Source organism: Cricetulus griseus, chromosome 2 (genome assembly GCF_003668045.3).
Source record: "Cricetulus griseus strain 17A/GY chromosome 2, alternate assembly CriGri-PICRH-1.0, whole genome shotgun sequence".
In the NCBI taxonomy this organism is placed as follows: domain Eukaryota; kingdom Metazoa; phylum Chordata; class Mammalia; order Rodentia; family Cricetidae; genus Cricetulus; species Cricetulus griseus.
This window is the reverse complement of record NC_048595.1, coordinates 398,146,326-398,170,840: the sequence shown is the minus strand read 5'-3', so window position 1 is coordinate 398,170,840 and position 24,515 is coordinate 398,146,326. Positions and strand designations below refer to the sequence as shown.

Below are 24,515 nucleotides of genomic sequence, written 5' to 3'. Positions count from 1 at the left end.
CCCAGATATGGTGTGGAACATTTTGTGGGTTTGGATAAATGCATAGTAACATATACTCACTATTACAGTATCCTACAGCGTCTTCTCATTGTCTCGAAAATCCTTTCACTAAATGTGTTCATAGACTAGCAAGTTTTGCACTAGCAAGTCTATCTGCCTAACTTTTTTATAAGCCTAAAAACCTCCACCCTGATACCTTTCTTATTAATTTCTCAAGAAAGGGTGTTCCAGGGCAAAGGGGAGCCGGTTTAAAACAGCCCGCTTACAAGTCTCCTTCCAGAATGACTTCATTAATCTTTTGTTGTTGACCTCTGGTTTTGAAGGAAGACACTCCTTCCTCTGTCCACCTACCTCTAGGGGCAATTCAATCAAAAAGCGAATGGTACAGGTGGCTTCCAGGGCCTGAGGTGACACAGCAACCTGCTATCAGAGGCAGCTGCCAGACGCCCCCCCCCAGCCACCTTTGATCTTCCCACGTCCCCACACATCAGATGTCTCTGAAGCCACATGTGTCACTGTGTCTCTCCACCATCTGTAATAATGGTAGCACAGGGGTGGAGAGTTCCTGATTCATCCAGCAGTGGAGCCCTCAGGGGAAGGCAAGAAAAGGCCATCTTACCTGTTCCCTGTCTGGGGAAGGGGAGACCTGGTCGAAGAGGGTCTCTGAGGGTCTCAGATGTCTCTGAGTCTTAGTTTTTAGAAAAAGATGACCACGAAGGCTGCTTGTGTAAGCTAGTGTTCCAGAAGTATTATCCCCCTTTAAACATTGTCCCTGTATTTCCGTTCTTAATGGCTAGACCTGATAAACACTTGTTCTTATTGGGGGAGGGGCAGCCAAAACTTTAATGGGGTGCAACTGAAATAATAAAATGTTGAAAAGCACAGCTTGGAGTTTTTTAAGGTCCCGTTTGACCCCGGCCGCTCCTCTGGTAACACAGAGAGCCCAATTCTTCCCCACGGGGACACCTCACCTCAGATTTCTCTATCTGTCCATCTTTGCCTGGCGCCGCCATCTTCACCACTCCCAATAACCACATCACACTGTACAACGTGGGCAAACACCTTGGCTGTCATTATGCCTTCTGATGGACTCACTGGAGGCCATGTCAGTTGCCCCCAGGGACTGCCTGAGCACCCCAGGATGCCCCAAGGGGAGCGCAGTCTCTGAGGCATAACTAAGAGCGGGGTCTGTTTCTTCTAAAGTAACCCCCAATGTTCCTGGTACCAAGGCCTGCTCCGAGTCCTGGAAGTCGGGGAGGGAAGAGATAATCCCAGTTGGGCTGTCAATCATATGGGAAGTTCCTGAAGCAGAAACAACCAGGATGTCTACTCCACTTGGTGCCCTCTCCCCCAGCCTACCACAAGCCAGATCCACTGGATTTTCTACTAACATCGTGGTAGTGATGACTTATATAATTGGAGGGAAGATATCACCTATGGAGATAAGGTGGCGAAATTATTATAATGCTAGAGATGATCACGGGAAATTCAGGGTTCCAGGCCATTTTATAGGGGATTCATGGACAGGTAAAGTGGAAGAGTCAGAAATCTTTGCAAGTGAATGGTAATTTCCTAAATGAAGGACCCCAAAGGTTCCCCTCCAGTGACCCAAAAGGGGTTTCCAACATACAAATTAGCTGACTCCATCCTGCCAGCGCAAGCAGGACTATTTAAGGGGCGAGCTGGGCCAGAAGTGTAGCTGCCTCTGTGCCCCAAGGCCTGCCTGCTGCCGCTCTGCCGGTCCTTGCCCACCTCCAGCCATGAGCCGCCAGTTGACCCTCTACCCCGGTGCGGAGCGCCTGGGTTTCAGTGGCTGCTCTGCTGTCATCTCGGGCCGGTTCAGCGGCAGCCATGCCTCAGTCCGTGCTGGGGTCAAGGGTGCGGCATTTGGCAGCAGGAGCCTGTTCTGCATGGGGGGCGGCCGGCGGCTGGCGTTGAGCTCCGCGGGGCGGAGCGGTGGCTTCGCGCTGGGCCACGGAGGGGCGAGCAGTGGGCGTCCCGGGGGCTTCGTGGGCACCATTTTCGGCAGCGCAGGACTGGGGCCCACGTGCCCATCCGTGTGCCCGCCCGGCGGCATCCCCCAGGTCATCGTCAACAAGAGCCTCCTGGCCCCACTCAATTTGGAGTTGGACCCGGAGATCCAGAAGGTGCGCGCTCAGGAGCGGGAGCAGATCAAGGCTCTGAATAACAAATTCGCCTGCTTCATCGACAAGGTGGGTCTGCTAGCCCTGCATTGCACTGGAAAGTGCCACAAGGTGCAGCGCATTCTCTCTGCTGATGATGAGTGAGAACTGGACCGAGCCTCCTTTCCGCCCGTATCTAACCCCATGGAGGAGTCACTGGGACCAAGGGTTCAGTGTGCTTAGGACAGTGCCTGGCACACTCAACCAGTGAAGGGGAATCTCATCCTTCCATGTGGGACGAGACACCTGTAGCATGAGTCCTAGGAGGGCTTCCAGGGTTAGACCCACATCCAGAACAGGGGCACTAGAGGCACAAAGGCCAGGGAATGTCATTAGGCAAAAGGAGGGAGGGCAGATTTCAGGACAGGGGAAAGGGACCAGGAAATTCAAATCAGGCTTAGGGACATTTGCAGGGAAGGCATACCAAATTGTTCAGCAACGGGATAACCAGGAAAGTGTCTTTGTTGGGGATCAGAGGCAGGGATCCCAGTGAATGGGAAAGGGACAACAAATGGTTTTCTCTCACCCGGACCCCTAAAAGAGGTCTTGGCCATGAAGGTGTTAGGAACATAATAATGACAGCTGGCACTGATGGAGAGATTGCTGTATTCCTGGGTGGCCCCATTAACTCTTACCAACTCGAAACCTCTGCCTCTGTTCTGGCTTTTACATGAAGGAATCAAAGGCTGGAATGATGAGAATAAGCTCACATTGGTGGAACAGTCGATGCATTTTTTCCTCTCTTAACTCTACTCAGGCCTGTTTTCCTTCTCTCCCTAAGCTCAGAGTCAGGTAGGAGGGAAAGGCTGGTGAGCAGCAGAGGAAATGGGAGGAATCCTGAAGTATGTGAGAACTGGCTTTGAACAAACTGAAAAACCAACCAATGGCATCCAAGCTCCAAGAGAAAGGAAGCATTGCCCCCCCCCCCCGCGAATGCCCAGTTTCTCCCCTACCCCCCAATTCTCAGCATCTTTAACAAGAGAAGCTGAAACAGTCACATGGCAACTCTCCAGGCAGATGACACCATTGCTCAAGCTTGGCTCTAGCGTTCTTGTAGATGCTGTCCTCACTTGAAGTTTCAGATACCATGCGCTCCCTGATGAAGATGCCCTCAGATAAACCATTGTTTCCTCTGTCCCACTCTTGAAAAGCAATAGTGTGGGGGAACTGTGGGCCATGGCTGCCTTTGGGTTCTAGGTGCGCTTCCTGGAGCAGCAGAACCAGGTGCTGGAGACCAAGTGGGAGCTGCTGCAGCAGCTGGACCTGAACAACTGCAAGAGGAGCCTGGAGCCCATTCACGAGAGCTATATAAGCAATCTGCAGAAACAGCTGGAGATTCTGTCCGGCGACAGGGTGAGGCTGGACTCAGAGCTGAGGAACATGCGGGAAGTAGTGGAAGACTGCAAGAAGAGGTGAGTGGGAGGCAGAGAAGCCTTCCCTGGAGAGTGGCTGCAGATGGCTCCCCATCAGGCTAGCAGTTTGCTTTAGCTCCTTTGTTGAGACCCTGGATATTTCTTTCATATCCCACAGGAAGAGACACCTAGGTAGAATGGGGTTGGAAAGATGGCGGGTCTACCCAGAATGCTCATCCGCATTGCCCAGGAAATTTGTTCCATTTCTGGCCCTGGGAATGGAAGAGTAGGGCAAAGAGCACTCACTAAAACTCTGTTTAGCCCAAATGGTTTTGTGGTTTCCCTTAAGTAAGGTTTTCTATGGCAGTTTCCCCAAAAGACAGACACCTCACCAAACCTGGAACAAAATTTAAAACTAAATAAACTAAAATTTAAAACTTAGTTCTTGAAGTGGGTACATACCCTGTGGAATGTCATCTTTAAGGGAAATGTTGAGAATGTCCTTGAAACCAGATTGGAGCAAGGAGGGAGAGGTCAGAGGGACATGAACCTGGTTTTGAAAAGTTTGCTTCTAGGAGCCAGGTTTGTAGGGACAGTGGCCATGATTCCAAAGTGTTGAGACGGGCAGTGCTGACACATTTCTCTAGTTCCACATCTAAAAGACCTGACCACTCTATTCTGTAGTCCTCTTAGCCAGAAGCCTGGCCTGAGCTCTGCATAGAGACCCTAACAGAACTGGCGATTGCCCTGACTATAGAGAGACTATGAGCACAGGCTTGCAAGAATACATTCAAACGGTCACAGGGAGTACAGGATAACTGAAATCAATGGATCCGGATGGGGCTGGGTCTTGGAGATGTGAGCCGAGCCTGCAGAAGAGGAACAGAGGGCACAGTCCAGAGATCCAGGGCAGAGGCAGTGCTGACTCCGGCCCTTCTGTGGGGTAAAGACCTGAAGTTCCTGAATTGCTTCTCGCTGGGCGGCTTTACCTGGGCCTCTCAGCCCTCTGTGAACTGCAACATTATTGCAGTCCCTGTAACATCAAACGCTGATGGCTGTTTCTATACCTGAAAGAGCTTCTGAGAGGAGAATGGCAAACAGCAGTGTATGGAGAGCTCTTAGAAGCTCAAAGTTCGGCACAGGGCATGTGTCCTCTGCCCCATACCAATGCCCAGAGTCCTGAATGTGAATTTCAGCTTCACTATTAGTTAACTTTGTGATCTCAATACAAAATCAGGGCAACAGAATAGACCCCCTAAAATAACAATGGATTTTATTAGTGTTGTGGAGCTTGGTGTGGTGGCACACACCTCTAATCCCAGCACTGGGGAGGCAGAGGTAGGAGGATCTCTGTGAGTTTGAGGGCAACCTGGTCTGCACAGTGAGTTCAATGGCACCTAGGAGTACAAAGAAAAACCCTGTCTTAAAAAACCAAAACAAACAAGCAAAAAAGAAGGAAAAATAAAAAAGAGCTGTTATGGTAAACAAATGAGATGATGAAACCTTTAGCATGTTCTTTGGCTTACAACAATGAGAAAAACAAATTCTTATTTATTATGATTGTTTAAAATTGTTACCTTTAAACAGGCAAATTCATGTGTTGAATGTATGGTCTCTAGAAGTAAATAATGCAAAACCCTTTGTTAACTATTGTCTTTGTTTTCTGACAGTCTTCTTGATTGAATGTTTTCTACTATCTTACAAAATAGATACAAAATACTAAGATCTAATCAGTCTGGAAGCTAACATATTCATTAGTTTTTTTTTTTTATCTCCAGGCAGCAGATGTCATTAGATATTTATAAGATGAGATAAAGACTAGCGTGAGTCTGAACATTTGTTATATAATACCATCTGAAAACTTTTAGTTATATGCTGAGCTAGACTTGAAAGCTGGGATGAACTGTTTTCTTTGTGTTGATCCAATTAGAAAAACAGGGCAGTCTCAGAAAACAACCCAGGCATATTTACTTAATTTGTCAGTTGTTTATTTATTTAGTTATATTAGAAATCAAACCACTGGGCTACAGCCCCAGCCCCCAGTTATATCTTAAATAATTCAGGTTTCTAACTCATTTTGCTGCCAGTGATGTCCCTTAGGGATGCATAAAGGGCTGCAAAGTACTACTTATATTTAAGCATATAGAAGGAGCAATTTTCTAGCATTAGATCCCATCCTTCTAATGCAGTATAATATGTATAACAAAATTTTACCATTTTGAACTTTTAAAACAAAAATGTCAATAATACTACTTTCTCAATCTATAATATATCCAAATGGAAAACATCCTGGGCTCATCCAAATACTGTTTTCTAAGACCTTGCTTCACCTGAAATGGAAGTCTGAAACTGGGGTAACATAGTTTCAAAGCGAGAGTAGTGCTTGGTGAAGTGGGCATCACATCACATTAATGAGGGTGGGGTGGCTGAACCTTTCTCCTGGAACATGGAAGAGGCCACTTGTAAAGGGGAAGTGCAGTGGATACTCGTGTCCCCAACCCAGTGTTGTCTCAGACAAATCATGTCAGGGCAGACTCTATATGGACTAAGGAACTAGAAAAACAAAACAAAACAAACAAACCCAACTCACAAACAAACAAACAAAACAAACAAACAAACCCAAGCAGTGTTCCTCCTTGGGGAAGGCTGTTTGCCCTGGGGTAAATAACCCCCCCCCCAGCCATGCAGAGGTGGAAGTCTGCAGAGTTGAACTGTCCCAATGGCAATGCTGTTTTCTCTAACAGGTACGAGGTGGAGATTAATAGACGTACTGCTGCTGAGAATGAATTTGTGGTGCTGAAGAAGGTGAGGTTAGGGTGCAGTTGCCATAGGAAGAGAGAGCCTTTCCAACGATCTGTCACAGTGATGTGCATAGGGACCCTTTGGGCAGCTCAGTTTTTAGGGATTCTAACTTCTCAGATCCTTCTGCTAAGGGGAGGCCCCTGGGTGCTTGCTGCTTCTAGAACTTGCAAACCTGGCATCCTGCTTAGATCCAGGGTGTCCTGCTGCATTTCTGCTGTGGCCATTGAATTCACACGAGTTAGTTTCTGTTTAGGGACTGGGCCATTCTTGAAGCACAAGGTGAAGGGAATGAAGAGTTAAAGAGCCTCTGCTCCAAATGGCAAGGGTGGCAACCAGGGCAGGCTGGGCAGGTGAGGGAGGGCAGGCTGGGCAGGTGAGGGAGGGCAGCCTGACCATCATATGTGCTCCCAGGATGTGGACGCTGCTTACATGAACAAGGTGGATCTCCAGGCCAAGGTGGACTCCTTGACCAACGACATAAAATTCTTCAAGGTCCTCTATGAAGGGGTAAGGACGTCACTGGCCTCTCTCAGGAAGCTGCTGCTAGGGTTAAAAGGGAAAAGCCTTTTGTCCTGGCGCAGCTGACATTCACTACCATACTGAGGGCTGGCAGAGTCAGGTTTAGCTTTAAGGAGACCACGATGGCAACCATCATGGTCCCTGTCCTCCAGGCTTGGCAGGGCTAACAGCATGTGAAGGAACTTTGGGAGAGCAGAGGAAGGCCTGTGAACCCTGCCTAGGCCTTCAGGGAATGTCTCTGGAGAGAAGAGGTCTGGGAAGGGAATGGTGGCAGGTGACTCCCTTGAGGCATTTGAGTGCCATCTGAAGTTTTGACGTGGTTAGCATTGCTGTCTTTGAAGAAGGGTAGGGGGACCTGAGTGCAAGTAGAATGCAAACAAGGTGCCAGTCATTGGGACTGAAGTTGAAGGCAGCCAGCCTCACTCACTCCCTCCCCACTGAGGCGGGTGAGGATGTGGCAAGGGAGGGTCCTCATGGGGATGCTTCCTAACATCCCCCATGGCCACCAGGAGATCGCTCAGATGCAGTCTCATATCAGCGACACATCTGTCGTCCTGTCCATGGACAACAACCGGCAGCTGGACCTGGACAGCATCCTCACTGAGGTCCGAGCCCAGTATGAGGAGATTGCTGTGAAGAGCAAGACTGAGACAGAGAACATGTACCAGTGTAAGGTGAGCCTTGTGTGCAGTGTGCAGAGAGCTCCGAGCACAGCCATTTTGTGTGTGTGTGTGTGTGTGTGTGTGTGTGTGTGTGTGTGTGTGTGTGTGCATGCACTTGTGGGCTTGGATATATGTATGGGCTTAGTTGAGATCCCTTTTATTTTGGAATTGGGCCTCATAGGCATGCCTCCCGGTAGCCCAGGAGGCCAGCCAGTCTTAGCATGCCTTAGGGATAAATACAGGGTTAGCCCTTCCCTCACTGTGGCCCTGGGTGACAGATGAGGCCATGCCAGCTACAGCCCTCATAAGTCAGTGAGTAATCTACACCCCTCAGCTTTTCTTCTTGTTTGTAACTTTGGTGAAATGAGGACAGAAAGTTCAAGCTGCAGCAAGCTTGTGTTTAAGAACCCAAGGGCCCTGCTGAGCTAGAGCAGGACCTTGCTCTACAGAAGAAGGAGTTACTGCTCTTCCACTCCTGCCTTCCCTCCTTGCCTGGTCCTTATGCTGCCCCATCAAGGAGACCACAGGCACTGAGCACCCCCCTCCTCGCTGAGGAGCACTCCCCTCATTCTGAGCACCCTCTCCAATTGAGAAGCACTCCCCTCCATGCTGAGTATCCCACCCTATGCTGAGGAACACTCCCCTTGTGCGGAGCACCCCCTCCATGCTAAGGAGCACTCTCCTTGTGCTGAGCACCCCATCCCATGTTGAAGAGCACTCCTTCTGTATTGAGCACCCCACTTTGTACTGAGTGCTCCTAAACTGACAAGTCTTTAACCACCTTGCCCTCCTCACTTCTGATCCAACCTCAGATCCAGGAGCTTCAGGCCACAGTAGGCCAGCACGGAGATGACCTCAAACTCACCAAGACCGAGATCACAGAGATCAACAGGTTGATCCAGAGGATCCACTCAGAGATAGGGAACGTGAAGAAACAGGTGGGTTTTATGCAATGGGTTTGCTCAGCTCCAATCTTGGAGAGACCACTGTCATCAGGCAGGACGGACTGGGTTATGTGGAAGGGTAGAGCATACACACACAGCTCATGCTGTAAGTGCTGTGGGGTCCAGTGGGACTAGAGTCGAGTGAGGATTCGAGGGAAGCTCTATGAGGAGGTGAGATTCCCCCCAGGACGAAGGGCCGAGGGAGAGGAGAAGTCAAGGAGAAAGCGCTGTCTCTGGTAGAGGGAGGGGCCTGCCTATCTGGAACAACAGGCAAGGGTGGCTTGGAGCAGACAACACCATTCAGTAGGGAGATGGTGGTCACCTCCTCAGCCAGGCAGTGGCTGTGGTAGGTCAAGAGTGACACTCTTGGGTTTCAGTATTGTTGGAGGAAGTGGAACTTGTGCTCAGCTCTAGAGAGAACAGGGAAGCAGCAGCCTTCTGCCCTAGCCTTAGCCCAGAGCCCTGCATGGCTGTAGCCTTCCTCATGGTGTGGTGAGGTGGGAACTGCTCCCAGCATCCTCCTCTCTGGGAGCATTTGATGGAAATCTCACTGGTGCTACACCTGCGATTTAGAAGCCATCATTTTGCGGCATATGGAAACCAGTGCAAGCATTTGAGAGCCTCAGCTTCTCAGGCAGGTCAAATGCCCACCTCTTTCTTGTCCTCTTAACCCCCCACCTCTTCACTCTGCACATGAGTGTGAACACACACACACACACACACACACACACACACACACACACACACACACCACTATTCCTATGTTCGTTGGGTTTATGATCCCAGGATAAAATAAGAACTTATGATTTTTTTTGTTTATCTAAGACTGATAGACATGAATGAAAAAATGCAATATTCCAGGGACTTTCAGTAATAGATTGGCGCTTACTTGATACATTGCTGTATGCTCACAATTGGGCAAGTCTTCATGGGCCATCCAAGTACAAAGTCACTGTGGCAAATCCTCTGTGAGGATGTGGGATCATTCTTCTTACTGTCACACTTTTAGATCAGAATACCACTGTGTTCTGGCTGTCAGGGAAGATGTCTCTGTGGGGAACATGTGGGGGTCCCTTGTGATATTCATTTCATGTTGTATCCTCTGAGACTCCTAGCCAAGGGGCTTATCTCCCTGTATCTTCCCTTCCACCAAGGAAGAAGCCCACTGTGTCACATTTGAGGGTATTGGTGTTTGTGATGTTTGAAAGAATGTGCAAATCTCATGTCCTTCCAATTCAGAAAATTCATAAGATCCAAGTTTTTGGAACTCCCCGGTTTACCCTGTGAAACTTGGTCAGTGAAGAGCAGAGTACAGTTTGATTACAGTCATGTCATGACTAGGTTCTGAGGATGAGGCATGATTTCCTATGGTCAGGCAGCTTGGTCCTGGGAGTCTCCTCCTGGCTATGAGGGACTCAGTCATAATTCTGTGGGTATTGGCAGATCTGGGGGCTGCTTATAGGAGGTGGTGACAGCTGAGGAAAAATCTAGAAATCCATTTGGATTCCAGACCAATCATTACGAAGCAAACTTCTATAGGAAAGGGTCACCCCAAAAAGAATAGGCTGAAGTTTAGACCCTACCAAAGCCTTAGAGGAATGACCAAAACACCCTCAAACTAAAAGACTCAAGAATCCCCCAGAGTCCTTACACGTGTGAACACACAACCCCAGCCCCCTGACCGGTTGCAAGATTCCTAACTGAAGGTGTTTGCCACCCACAAAGCCCCACTAGTCCTGCAAAGGTGTCTTGGAAGCCTGTTCTTGCCTCTTCAAATGCTTTGCTGCAGGATGGGTGCAGCAGACGAAACTGTGGTGGGTTTATTAGACAGATATCTTTACTAATAATGATTTATTAGCTACCATTTCCTCCTCAGGATTTATGGGCACTCTCAAGACAGCTTGTGCTGTGTAGAACTGCTGAACTCTAGACACAGGGGGACTTTTATCCAGGCTGTCTTTAGAATCTGACAGCTGATAGTTTGTTTCAAGTGGAGCAGGGCTAAGGGCACATACCCAGGTAGCCCATCTTCTCTATGCCCCTCTGTCTCCACTCAGAGAAAGACATCTACCTTTAGAGGCTGAGGCGTGGGTGGTGGTGATGGTGGAGGGGTGAGGTGGATGGTGCCTGGAGTCAGGGAAAACATAGGCTCACCTCCAGTGACCATCCAGTGGGATCCCAAAGCATTTGTTCTCAGTTGGCATCACTAGAGAGGGCTGAGCAGGACTTCAGATCCAAAGTGCTGAATCTGTCTGTTCCTCAGTGCTCCAACCTGGAGACAGCCATTGCTGACGCTGAGCAGAGAGGTGACTGTGCCCTCAAGGATGCCCGAGCCAAGCTGGACCAGCTGGAGGGTGCCCTGCAGCAGGCCAAGGAGGAGCTAGCCCGGATGATGCGTGAACACCAGGAGCTCATGAATGTCAAGTTAGCCCTGGATATGGAGATTGCCACCTACCGGAAGCTGCTGGAGAGTGAGGAGAGCAGGTATGAGCAGCACCCACCTGGAAGGAAGTTTTCTCTCAGCTTTAATAGGAAGGTCAAAGACAATTGGGCTCTGTTTGGGTTCTATAGATGTGAAACCACACAACAAATGTGTTTATCTTATGGTAGGAAAGACACAAATTAGATAGCAAGAAGGACCGACTTGTAAAATCCCTAAAAGGCAGTGGGAAAGCAAGTATCAATGCCACCAATATTAGAGTGTCTCCTGACTCTTCATGGTTCTTGGATGGGAGAGGGGCAAGAACTCCCAGAGCCATCTAAGTTCAAAGTCACTGTGGTAAAGCCTGAGGCTCAGTGAAGATGTGGGGTCCTTCCTCTTACTGTCACAACAGAGAGTAACCGTGGAGAGCGGCTCCCTACAGCAGAATTCTCTTCAGAGATGGCTCAGGAATGAGTCTGGGCTGGGGTTGGGGTTTACTCTGATGGGAGTGACTCTGTGAGTACATGGGGTGGTTGTGAGGTGATTTACCTGTTTGTTCTCTCTCTGTAGGATGAATGGAGACTACTCACATGCTGTGAGCATTTGTAAGTACCACATGTCCTGGTCTGTCCTTCCCACCTTCTCAGGGGCCTAGGTATCTCTGATTCCATGGCACAAAGGAGAAATTGGGATCACAGGGGAGTGGGAATGAGCATGAAGTTAAGGATAGAAAGAGGGGTCTGGCTTCAACGACAAGAGAAGCAATGGCTGGAGAATAATATTATGTTGAAATATGAAAGGAAAACAATCCAATGATTCTCAACAGCGCATGTTCCAGCTGTGTGCTTCAAATGACGCTTGGTGGAAGCACTCCTCCTGTCTAGGTCAGAACAGCACGGCCACCCATTAGCATACTTCCCTTTTAGGACTTTAGCGTTGTCTACTGATATATAGACTCAGACCACTTGCAAAAAAGGTTGAATATTTGGGATTAAGTGCAGGTAAAAATGAAGCCATAGATATGATGAGTGCCCACAAAGGTATCTCAGTAAGGAGAGAGAGAGAGAGAGAGAGAGAGAGAGAGAGAGAGAGAGAGAGAGAGAGAGAGAGCACCCAAGCTAAGGGAGTGGCCATGGTGCCCATGAAGGTGTAGACTAACTGCTAACTGGGGCTGGGGTTTTCTGTTGTTCTTCCCAGCTGTCATTAGCAATACCAATGCGGGACCAGGAGGTTCTGGCTTCAATGTGGACTTTGGTTCCTCGAGCAGTTACAACTACAGACCTCTGGCCCTGGAGGTCAAGACCAAAGGCAGCTGTGGCAGTGAGCTCAAGGATTCCCCGGCCAAAACCTCAGGCAGCAGCTGTTCCACCAAAAAGTCCTCCCGTTGACAGACAGACAGGTGGTGGTGGTGCTCTGAGCAGAAGGCTGTGGGCCTCCTTCTCTGCCTGTTCTTTTTCCTTGGGTCCCTTTCCAAGTCGGGAAATGTTTTCTCTATCACTGAAGTCCCAACCTGTTCTCCCAGCCCTGTTTTCCTCAGTGCAGGGAACCGTCTGGTGCAGGAAGGCCAGCCATGGGCTCTCTCAGTGACCTCTCTCCCACTCACTTTTCACTGGGTGGCTGACTCACATGCAGAGATGAAGCACAGACCCAAGATGTTTCCCTGCAGCCAACTGCAAGTCTCTTTGTTCTGTGTCTTCTTCAGCCTTCACCATCAAGGGATCGTCCCTCTTTGTCCTCTGATGGGGATTCTGTCTAGTTCTCTGCTTCTCCTGCAATAAATGATTGACTGATGACATCATCCTAGTCTATTTTATGTTGCTATAATGAAATACTTGAGATTGGGTATGATGGTTTGAACTGGGAATGTCACCCCATAAGCTCATGCTGTGAACAACTTAGCCCCCAGCTTGTGGCGTTGTTTTGAGGTCTGTAGAGCCTTTAGGAGATGGTGCCTGGTTGGTGAAGGTAGGTCACTAGGAGTAGGTCTTGAAGGTTATACCCACCCTAGGCACCAGCCTACTCTCTTCTCCTTCAGACATGATTTGAGGAGTCTGCAATATGCTCCACTGCCATGAGCAAGTCTGGTGGACTGCAACCCTCTCAACCCATAAGTCAAAATAACACCCCAAAGGTCTTTCTGTCAAGTATTCCAACAGGTAATTTATAAAGAACAGGCCTTATTTTGGATCACAGTTCTGGAGGTCTGAGAGCATGGCATCAGCCTCTCTCCCATCTTCTGGTGATAGTCTTGTGCTGGGTCACAGCATTGTGAAGATGCAGACAGGGGAAGTGGGAATGTGTGGAGGGAGCCCGTGTTCAAGGGTGAGCAAGGGAAGATGTCGGGCCCACTAACAACCTGTTCTGGAGAGTCCTAATCTAGTCTCCAGGGAAAGCCATTAATCCAACATGGGGCAGTGTTTCTATGACTCAGTCAAATTCCAAAGATCCCACTGTGGAATCTAAATTCAGCCTGAATTAGGTGGGGACAAACATGTCCAAACATGTCCCTTTGTGTTGTCCAAATGTCAACCTTTACATTGGCCTAACTTTTTGGAGGGTCTGACTCTTGCTCTGCTCCAGGCCATCAACCACACATGCTCTTTGTCATCTGGTTCCAGCCAGGTAGGCAACAGGTGATAGCTGAGCCTGCTAAGTAGCTGAAATTTATCACTGATGTGGCTGCAGGGCTGGCTCGACCTCTCCCATGTTGTCACATATGAGATGTTTGACATTAGCCCCCCCCTCCCCTGTGGAGACACAGGACCATCAGAGGTTGGCACTTTAGTGAGGCTTGCCACTCAGTATCTCTAACACCCTGAAATCTCCCTTGCTCTGCCTAGGGTTGCCACAGTGGCCCCTCCTTGCCCCCCACAGCGGCCCCACTTTCCTTTTCTAGTACACGCAGGAAACCTATGCTTATGGGGGATACCAAAACAAATAGCATAAGCAGAGAGCTGTGGGGCTCACAGTCTACCCGGGACAGGAAAACCCAGCAACTAACAAGGCAGTGTGTAACATGTCACCATGGCATAGGAAGGTGAGTGATTTGGGCAATCTTCACAGGCATGTGTGCTTCTTCTGCAAGAATGCTTGTTTCTCGGGTGGTCAGCCAACTGATTTGAACACAGTTCTCACGGTCAGAGCTGTCTTTCAAGAATGAGCTTTGTTGAAAAGTCTGTATGTCCCACCCTTCCTTGACCATCAGCCTATCTCTTAGCAGGGCAGGATCTTCACATCCAGGGGCCATTGTCTATGTCCCATTTATCAGAAGTTTGCTCATCCTTTGTAGCCATGCTGAAACACTATTCCCTCCCATGTGCCTGCAGCGCTCAGTCCCTTCATTAGAACTCATCAAGCCACATAGCATGAAAAGAGAAGTAACATTCTAGCTGCTGGCCCTACAAGTCTCCAGCCCCACTCTTCAGGAGAGCAAGTTGGAGCCCAGAGGAATGAGTGATCTGCTCATAGTACCGGGGAGCAGCAGGGCCTAGACAGGTATCTGTATAGCCGTGACACCCCCTGAACCTACCCTGCAGTTCACAATTGCCACTCCTCAACCCCTCAGTGCCCCCTTGTTCTGGTGGCTCAACTCAGGATACATTTTCTGCAGGAATGTGCTACTGAGTGGAGTCCTCGTAACTGTGGAGAAAGAACTCAACACAACACAAATGTCTTAATGCCTTGGCACACAAGTGATAAAACACTCAGGTTAATAAGTTTATGTTTCTTACATATCCACATATACACAGGTTACATAATTTATTATACAAACTGGGGCCTTTTGATGTCATCAGATTCTAAAGTGGTCCTTGGGAAAGAGACAAAGTAAAGACTTAAAGGCTAATGGTTCTTCTGGACCTAGCATTCTGGCTTTGAAGTCTGGTCCTTTTAATTGCTAGTTATGGCCTGGTGCAAAATTGTGCCCTTGTAAAACAGGCTTAACCTTAACTAGCCTTTTGCTTTCTGTATGCCAGTTACTCATCTGAGCCCTGCTGGAGCATTTTTCTACCTGGCAGTGTGATTAATTCTCCTGAAAATGGGTATGTGTCATTGCTAATAATGAAAAAACTATTGTCACACTGTCCAGCTCTGGAGGTATTGGAATTTGGGGGAGGGTGGTAAATATCTCACCAGGAATACATATCAAGGAGGGACATAGGTGGGCATTGAAGCCCAGTGAGGTTCTGGAGTCTGTGCTCCTAGTTCCAACACAGCCTTACTTGTCAGAGAGCTTGCCATGGAGGACACCTCACTGTTATTATGATCACAGCTGTGCATTGTGTAATAAGACACACTTCAGAGAAAAGTGTTGCTAGGTGATTGCATCACTGTGTAAACATGGGGGTGTGCTTACACCCACCTGGGCAGTGCAGCTCAACCCTTATTATGTGGCCAGTTGACACCACAAAGAGATGTGTTACATAAGGTGTGCATAGTTGCTTCTAGGGTACTACAATTGGTGAGCAGTAGGCACACACTCTGCAGCGCCCGCAGAAACCAGTAACATAGCCATTTGTTGTCTTATCAAGTATTGCTACTGCTCGGAAGTGTGTGAGCTACAGCTTTTTACACCTGGCAGTGCTGTAGGTGTGTATACTTACTATGAACACTCGGGTCCTACGCTGTGCTATGATAGCTGAGCATCATAAAGTGACAGGAACTTTTCAGCTTTGTTATCCCTCTATGGGACCTGTCATATAGATTGCTGCTTGCTGACCTGGACATGCAGTGTGTCATCGCAGGATCTGGTTGGTTGGTAACTTTGTTTGGAGAGAGTCTTGCTGAGTGACACTGCCTAGCTTGTAACACCCTATGTAGCTGGCCTTTGATTTGCCATGAACCTCCTGTCTCTGCTCCCAGAATGCTGGGATTCCAGGTACACAGCAGCACATTCTGTCCACGTGACTATATTTACGTGTGTGTGTGTGTGTGTGTGTGTGTGTGTGTGTGTGTGTGTGTGTGTGTATTTGTAAGATGTGTATTGGTTGGTTCAGGTCCCAGGAGTATGGCAGCAACAGGACCTGGTGGAGCTCGACTGTAGGCTGTGAAACTTAGGATCTGTCTCAAGTGCATTCATCCCACCCATCAAGGTGCAAACCATCGAGGTGCAAACCCTTCTGGTATTTCTAACCTGTGCACACACTGCCCTCTGCCATCAACCCCCGGTACTGCGCCTACTGTAGCCCTGAGAAAAGACTACAACGAAGCTTGGGGATCATCCTGGATCAGCAGAGTGCCTCTTTAGAGGAGGTGCTGCTAGTCTCCCTGGCATGCCTAGACTGGTCCCAAACTCTGAGCTGCCAGGGCCCTGTCTCCTGTCTCCCCTCCTCCTCTTTCCCTTTCCTCTCACAGAAGGAGAAAGGAGGCAGCCCCCTCTTTCCGATCCTCCTCACCTTTGGTAGCTAGCCGTTCTTTCACGCAGCTTTTCATCAGCAGTTGCCTGAGAACCTTGGTGCTGTGTCAGAGGTCCTGGGAGTGTGGGTGGTCTGTCACTCAGCAACACTCCCTCCTCCACACAAGCCCCAGCCCTGGCTACAAGGACAACCTTTGAAACTGTCTCTCAAAGCAGAGAAGTTGGGTTTAGGAGTCCCGACAAGGCATAGTTAGTGCATGGCAGAGCTGCACATAGATGATCTCAGAAGGCTTCCTGGTAGGGGTGTAGAAGGCTGTGAGGGGGAGCTTTGTAAAGACTCTGTAGGTCCCCAGAACTCAATCACTTCAGCTACCTGCAGTGTGATGACTGAGTGAAGGACAATTATTTTGCGCTGTCCGTCTGTCTTTATACTCCTATTTGGCAGTTACTTCCAGCACCACCATAGGGCTAAGGGTCCTCCTGCCTGGTGAAGTGACCACACCACACCCAGTGACCTCCCTTAGGAGACTCATGGCTCAAACCCTTCTTCACGCTTCCCACCATTCATCCTCACAAGGCATTGGGATTTTAGATCTAGAACTCTGGGGTCCCAGGTCCTTCTAGCTGGAACTACAGATGAAGCACCAAGTGCAATATGAAAGTCAGATGTGTCATTCAGGTGGAAGGACACACTGCAGCCAGCCATCGGTGGATTTGACTCCTGGCATTTTTGTTTCTTTTGCTACTAATGACTGACGTGGGCAGCTCAGTCTGCCTGCTTTTTGTGTGTTTGTTCATGTTTACACTGGAAAAAACAGAAAGGACTGGTGAGAGGGTGAAATGAGTTACAAATGGTCAAAGTGCTGAATCCAGTAACGAGTGCCTTGCAAGCCCTGGGCAAGTGTGCGCCTACCAGGCAAGGAGTGCCTACCAGGCTATTGTCATTCCAGTCCTTGCTCCACTCTGGTCCCACTGCATTCTCCCCAGCCCCCAGAAGGTTCTTTCCCATGGCTCCTGGCTCCTCCAAGCACCGTCCTTGGCTTACTCCACACTGTCCCTCTGCTCTTCATTCTTCAGAAAACTAGAGTGCCCCAGACCTGTTTCTGACTTCCAGTCTTCTTGATCCCTGGTGGGTGTCATTCTCCCTCAGCTCTGCTACCTCCTGACCCATTTTACAATCCTTCTTCTGATCTCGTAGTGGGTGGCACAACTCAGCCATAAAACTCCACTTGCCTCCTTGCCTCCCCCCCCCCGCCCCCATCACCATGGAAGTGAAGACTTGGTTCCCTGGTATCTGCTTTTCCCTTCTCCTGGAAGGGTGGGTAGAATTTTCCAGGCTACAGTGGGAGGAGCTGATGTTGTGGCCCCGAGTTTCAGTGGCCAGCATCTAGCGCCCCCTAGCACTATCCGCTCCAATCTCTAATTCTATGGCCAGTTTCCTTCTGTGGGGATGGGGCTTGGGTCCCTTGCTGTGCAGGTACAGGGGGTTTCCCAAAGTTAGCAGGGAACTGTCCGTCCCTTCAGTCCCTGACTGGGCTGTTTATGAATTCCGAAGGCTTGGTTCACATTCTGCCACCAGCTTTGGTGTGCAGCCCCCTTCTTCAGTCTCAGCTACTCACTGAGCAGGCTTTTTCAGAACCCTCTCCCTAAAACCCTTAGTTTTTCCTTGATATCCTACTTTTATGTTTTCTCCCCAGTTCCCACCTTGTCTTGTATTATCTGGTGCCCAGTACCTTGGCCCTACCCAGGGCCACCCCCTTTCCAATTCTATCTCCAGGTCTGGCAGGCTCAATTATAGTGTTGACCTAGAGAGGGGGCTGGCCATTCCCTCTACATCTGAGGCACGTGTCACCACAGGCCTGGCCCACCACTCCAGCATCTCCCTAGGGATGAGATGGGGCAGAACTTCTCCTTCCTGTTTGGACAGGGATGGTGGGAGATAGAGAGCATGTCATTAGTGATGACTTGGCTTAATTACAGCCCACAGCAGAGCCAGGTTTGTTTACTCTGCAAATGGGCGGAGGAAGGGGTGGATCGGGCATCAGACTTCCCAGACATGATCAAAAGATCAAGGCATTCTCCCTCCCCCAGCCCTTTTGTTCCTCTTTGAAAAAGAATCACACCATAGCTTCTCTATGAAGGCCAGAGTCAGAAGGGATCTTACAGGCATCTTGAGTGGCTCAGGGTGGAGGAATTGTGGGACAAAGAGATAGATGAACCAGTACCGGAATGGGGGCCCTATGGTATTTTGGAACAAGCCAGGGGAAGAAATCTCATCTTTCTCAGAGCAAGACTACACTTGCCTGGACATACCTGAGAGCATTTGAGCTTGGAGGAAAATGCTTGTGATGACTGGGCGGGTGGTGGGTGGGGTTGCACAGGCCTCAGAGAGCTTTTCTTTTAAAGAAGAGAGGAAAGAGCTGAGAGGCCAAGTGGTCTGTCAAGTGAGTAAGGCCTTGGAAGTAGGAACACGAGTAGGAAGGGAGAATCGAACTAGGAGGACCTTAGTGAGACTCAGGGCAGGGTTTGCTGAAGTTAAAATACATCCAGATTGGGGAAACCGAGTCCATAGAAACGGAGTGGGGACAAGGTTCCTGACCTAGAGCCCTAGTGAGCTTGGATGCACATTCTGTTACAGACACTGAGGGACATCCAAGTCAGGTGGTCACCACGGTCAAGATTCCTGTTTCTCATGGCCACGTGAGTGCAAAGCACATTGTGTAGTATGCCCCTACTTACAAAAAAGTGCACCAAGGAAGCGAGCTGTGACCTGAAACCTAGTGGCCACTCCTTTCTCACTCCCATTCTCTCAGAACTTTCTACATCCCCCTTGGGGGAAGTAACCTTTCCACACTTCCTTCAAGAGTTAAGGGCTTTCCTCTGCAACAGAGTGGGTATGTCAGTTGATCAACACTGGCAACTTTCCAGGAGATAGCTCTGAAAGTCCCACGTCTGTCCAACGTCCTGGATGATGCCTCACACTTGGCTCAACTATGTAGTTTTTCCTTTACAGAGCAGTATTGAGGCAGTCCTGGAACCCTTGTCTGATCTGTACCCAGGATTCCTGCTCACTGTCCCCTCATCCACTCCTTCTCTGGCTGCAGAGCCCTAGATCACGTGCCTCTCTGGTATGCTCCTTTGCCGATGGGATTGAATCCTATAGTAGCTAAAGAAATTCGTGTCAGGAAGGTGATGAGCTTGGAGAAGGAGCATGGAGACAATAGAAGAAAAGATGCTTTCTCTTGAGGAAGCTGCCTAATGAGGGGCCAGGAGGGGAGAAATGGGGCCCTGCATGCTGAGGATAGGCAGTGGGGCTGGGTGTCAGCATTGTGTTCATCTGGTAAGGGACAACAGGAGACTGACCACCAGATCCTCTCCTGCTGGTTCATCGTCTCATTGCTCCAGGTATCTCAGAAACTTTGAAGTGTCTTCCTCTCTCCACCTTGGTCTACAGAATCTGCCCGGGGTGGCTGTTTCAGGTACAGGGGCAGTCAGCAGATCAAAGGGTTAGAGAAACATGACCTTCATTACTCCCTGCAAAGCAGACAGACATGACCTCAACTTCATCCATTTGGGGCTGTTATGCTGTCCCATTTGGTACGCCTTTCTATTTTTCTCTGGTGCGATGTGCTTTCAGGATTGGATTTTTGCTTTCCCAGAATATTCTGTATCAACATGGTGACAGATTATAACATGATGGATGGACTCAATTTCTTTGGAACTTTCTAGGGTCCCTGCATCTCCTGAAGTTCTCAGGCAATGCAGAGTCTACTTGCAATACAGGCTCTGTGAGGTTGCTCCTGGAGATGCTTGTGTGATTCCACACTGCCTACAGGGAAAAAGGATCTACTTGAACAGCCTACTTCCTGCACCTGCCCAGGCTATCTGGCTTTCTAGATCCCAACTCACACCAGAAAGCCCAACTTCTGTTCTGCTGGCAAAGATATGTAACCCGCAAAAGAGTACACTTCAAAGTAATTATTTAAAGAAACCAAATTTCAACAATAGCTACATGTATACTGTTTCCTCCCAGTTGGACATGATCTTTGCCATCCTGACACAGAGTAGCTGTGATGACCCACGGGAACCCTCAGGAGATCAGAACTATTGACATTTCTCAGAGGGAGAGGGGTGTCACAAAACCCATGACACAAGACCCTTGAGATATATTGGCACCTTCATGAGATCATTATCTGGTCCTCTTCCCTCTGGCATTCCAGTTGTTACTACAGAAGAGGAATCAAAGGACTGTGCTGGGGGATTTTCAGCGGTACAAATTACCTGCATTTCCAATAGGAACCCCACTACACCTACTTGTTTGCCAAGCTAGTCTTGACAAGCTCTCACTTTGGGCTGTTGGCTTTTTCCCTGTCTGGGACAAATAGATCTTGCTTGTCATCATAATTGTTATCAGTGTGTGTGTGTGTGTGTGTGTGTGTGTGTGTGTGTGTGGTCTCCAGGAAAGACACAGTTTGTCTGAGTCACTCATTGACACAGGCAGGTGGAGGTAAAACTACAATAACTATCACAGAACACACTCCACTTATATCTCTTCTGTTGCCTCCAGCTTGGATAGCTCCTCCCTTGAGTCTAATATATAGTATGCACACAGTAGGTTCTCAGTTCCATACCCATCGACTGAATAAGTCTCCCCAAGCTTTAGGTACTTACTGCTCCAATGAACTTACAGAGAGGTGTGGATGGCCATGAGTAACTGAAGGATAGCCAGCATGGCACAGGGTATAGCTAGAGGAGATCCTTTGGCCAAAGCCAATTCCTGAACTGCATCTCCTAGGAGTCAGGAGGGCACTTCTGTCTCTACTCAAAGTATGTCTGTCCTGGACACACACAAACACAGATACACACAGACACACACAGACACAGACACAGACACACACACACACACACACACACACACACACACACACACACACACACACACACACACACAATAACAATGACAATGACAGAGAAGGAGTCAATGGCCCCAAGTGAGATGAATCACACCACTGCTGTCTCTTCTACCTCTCCCTTCACCATCACAATCACCCTGACATCCTTGTTGACCAGTCAGGCGGGGCCTGTGCACGGGGGTGGGGGGGCACTTAAGACTTCCTTGGGAATGAACATGAAGGGTGCCAAGACCCCATGTCCCCTTCCTTCTCCCCGACAGCCTGCTGCTTTGAGGAGTGTGGGTGGGTGCCACTCATTCTTCAGTCTTCTTTCTTTTTGAAAATCAATTCTTTGAGAATGTTATACAATGTATTTTGATAATATTCACCCTAACTCCTCCCTAATCTAACCTCACATCCTAATCCCCCAACTTAATGTCTTTATTTTAATAACAATCAACTCCATTTTTTTTTTTTTTTGTAACAATTGACTACCGATACACTCATGGGCGTGGAGTCATTCAGGAGCCATACCCTTGAAGGAAATTGAATACCTCTGGACAGGCCCCAGAAACCCAACTGTCCGTAGCTCTTAGTCAGGAGTTTGGGCTCTTCCCACCCAAAGCTAGAATGCTGAAAGACTTGATTTTGGGCAGGCAACCCCAGCTGCCTCGGGTTCTTGAATGTAGCCACCCTGTCATATCCAGAAGGCACTGTTTTGCTCTGTTCCTCTCTGACCTCTCACTGTTAGCTTCCTGCTCCCCTCCTCCATGATGGTCCCTGAGCCTCAGAGAGAGGCTGTGATGTGGATTTGTGGCTGAGCACTCCATTGACAAGTGCATCTCTTCTGCAGCATGTTCACCGACACCCTGTCTTCTCCAGCGTGTACTGCTTTTCTAGGGCTCTATTTTGAGGGCCCCAGTAAGAAGTCTAGCTTTCCTACGAGACTGGGGCTCACATTCTGCCAGGCAGTGAACTTGCAAAACCCACCCTATGAATTTCAGTTGGAACCAGGGTGACTACCCTTTGGAACTAGAGATGAGAGGCCACCACGGTGGGTTCTAAAATTGACAAACAACCTCTAATACGAAGGTGGATCTTTTCCTTCTATGTGCTCATCCCTAATTTGGCCGACATTCTCTCTGAACACTAGAATGATGTCTAATCTTGAATACCCAGAATCCATTGCAACTTCCCATTCCCTTCATACTGCACTTGTCTTATGGGGGTCTCTGTAGTGCCTGGCACATACACCAGGAAGCTGTGTCTTTGCCTCTGTCATTTCAGTCACACAATACAGCAGTTAGGTAAATGGGCTTTGAAATCAGATTCACTTTTACTTGAGTACCATCTCTGACTTACTAGCTGAATGATCTTGGCCAAGACTCATAATGCCTCTGAACTTCTGTTTCCCTAAATGTAAGCAGTAATGCACGGATTAATTAGATTTTCCTCATCAGGAAATAGCAGCACAGGCCTGTAATTCTAGCACTTGGGGAGCTGAAATAGAAAAATCTAGAGTTCTCAATCTATCTCAGCTACATAGAGAGACCATGTCTTTAAAACAATTAAAATAAGCATGCCATGTAGCACTTGGCATAATGCCTCACACACATATGAAGTGAGCCACACACATATGAAGTGAGCCACACACATTGACTCTTTCCGTTATACCGCCACCATGACAGCAATTGGCCTTAATGTTGCCACCATTGCTTCTGCTAGTATATGTAATCTTTCACACACACACACACACACACACACACACACACACACACACACACACACCCGCTTGTCTAGTCCAGCTCATGGTAGGCACTGCTACACTTATGAGTCCAGCTTTCTGGATGTCTCTAAAATCCACTCAAAATCAGCCACTCCTCAGTGCATCTTGGTTTACTGCTTGCAAAGCTCTCCAGTTATTCCAGGACTTCAGCCTGGGCCTCTTGGTACAGATCCTGCTTTCTAGTCCTTGGACATATACTGGTCACTACAGGTCAAGGACCTTAGTTTATTGACATTTCCACATCAGAAAAGGAAGCAAAGTTTGACTCTGCTACCCTTGCAATCTGGCTTAGAAAACCTCAGGCAAAGTGATCCCTTCTGTTAGATTCTCTGAGCCTCTGGGCCAGGTTCTTCTAGGAACTCTGGGATGTAGGGCCTCTGAGAGGGTGTACTCGTCCCTGCTTTAGGGCTGATGTGAAAAACCATTCTTGGGTGTGTGCCTCTGAGGTGGCTTCTGCCTCTCTGCCTCTCTGCTTCTCTTTTCTCTTCCCCAGTTTGTCCCTGGGTCCTCCAAGGTCCTCCAAGGTCCTCTCCTCTGGGGAAGCTATTCTACCACCCGCTGTCTGACCAGAGCCTTGTCAAACCTCCCCAGTGCACTCACTCACAGGTAGTGGACAGTGCCCTGAGCTGGAGTGGCTGCCAGATGTCCTGCTCTGAGATCGTTTAAAAATCCATCAGGCTTCCTGGGTTCTCAAGGGCTGATGTTCTCTGTCCTAAAATTAAGCAGCTCCTGAAAGTGATCAGAGAATTGGCAGAACAGTGCCCCGGGGGCCCAGGACTGAAACCTAGGAATTCATACCTCTGACCATCCAGGATATGGTCTACACAGCTAGAGGCCAGCTACTGCCCAGCTCCTGCTTGAGCTCTCAGGATGGACAGATAATCTCAGTCCAGGAGAGAAAATTCCAGTGGAGGAAATGGTGGCTGCCTGAGAAGCTGCTCACTGTTGAAAGCACATCTTTTTACACTCCCTGCCCAACACAGACAGCACACATAGTGCTCGCACAGGAAGGGGTCAGATGCTGCCTCTCATTTCCACCCTGTCTTGGGGCCTGTCTACTGCTGGACAGCTGTGGTCCTTAGCACAAGTGAATGGTGACTCCATGGACCTTCTTCCTTGATCTAGCTAGATCTGTGAGGACAGTGCCCTCTCCTTTCTCAGTAACCCATCCCTCAAAAAGATCAGATGACAGGAGGCAGGAGAAGCCTGGAGTGCTCAGAGGACCCCTCCTTGGATGAAGGCAGGCATTTATCCTAAGCCTTGGTAGATAAGCAGGAAGGCGACATCACTGGAAAAGTAAAGCTAAGAGATCGCTGAGGGGGATAACTCTGCAAGTGCCTAATTAGGGAACAGATAAACTCCAAATTAGACCACTGCAGCATGCAAGGGCAGCATATTCCACTTTCTATCAAAGGGCTTTGTTACTCAAAGGCTTGGAGATCTGTGCTCTGCAAGTCGCCCCAGCCCTTCCTCAGGGGAAGGAGATAGTGGAGAGACGCCCCTTTCCGGTGTCCTGGGCTCAGTGGGGATAAAAGGAGGCAGCCTTCCTGTGCCTCAGTATCGTGAACTTCTCTAGACCCATCACACCATCTCCTCCATC

At 48.9% G+C, this 24,515-nt stretch overlaps 1 protein-coding gene across 2 annotated transcripts; it reads left to right on the top strand.

Annotated features, from left to right (window-relative positions):
- The first annotated feature begins 1,760 nt into the window (after positions 1 to 1,760).
- LOC100752072 (keratin, type II cytoskeletal 72) lies at positions 1,761 to 12,272 on the top strand. Of its 2 annotated transcripts, XM_027396037.1 has the most exons (9): positions 1,761 to 2,213; positions 3,381 to 3,595; positions 6,280 to 6,340; positions 6,749 to 6,844; positions 7,366 to 7,530; positions 8,331 to 8,456; positions 10,726 to 10,946; positions 11,455 to 11,489; positions 12,082 to 12,272. In XM_027396037.1, the coding sequence occupies exons 1-9, from the start codon at positions 1,761 to 1,763 to the stop codon at positions 12,270 to 12,272; spliced, it is 1,563 nt and encodes a 520-aa protein (XP_027251838.1). The 2 variants fall into 2 exon arrangements, with proteins under 2 accessions (XP_027251838.1, XP_027251839.1); XM_027396038.1 differs by lacking the exon at positions 8,331 to 8,456.
- The last annotated feature ends 12,243 nt before the right edge of the window (positions 12,273 to 24,515 follow it).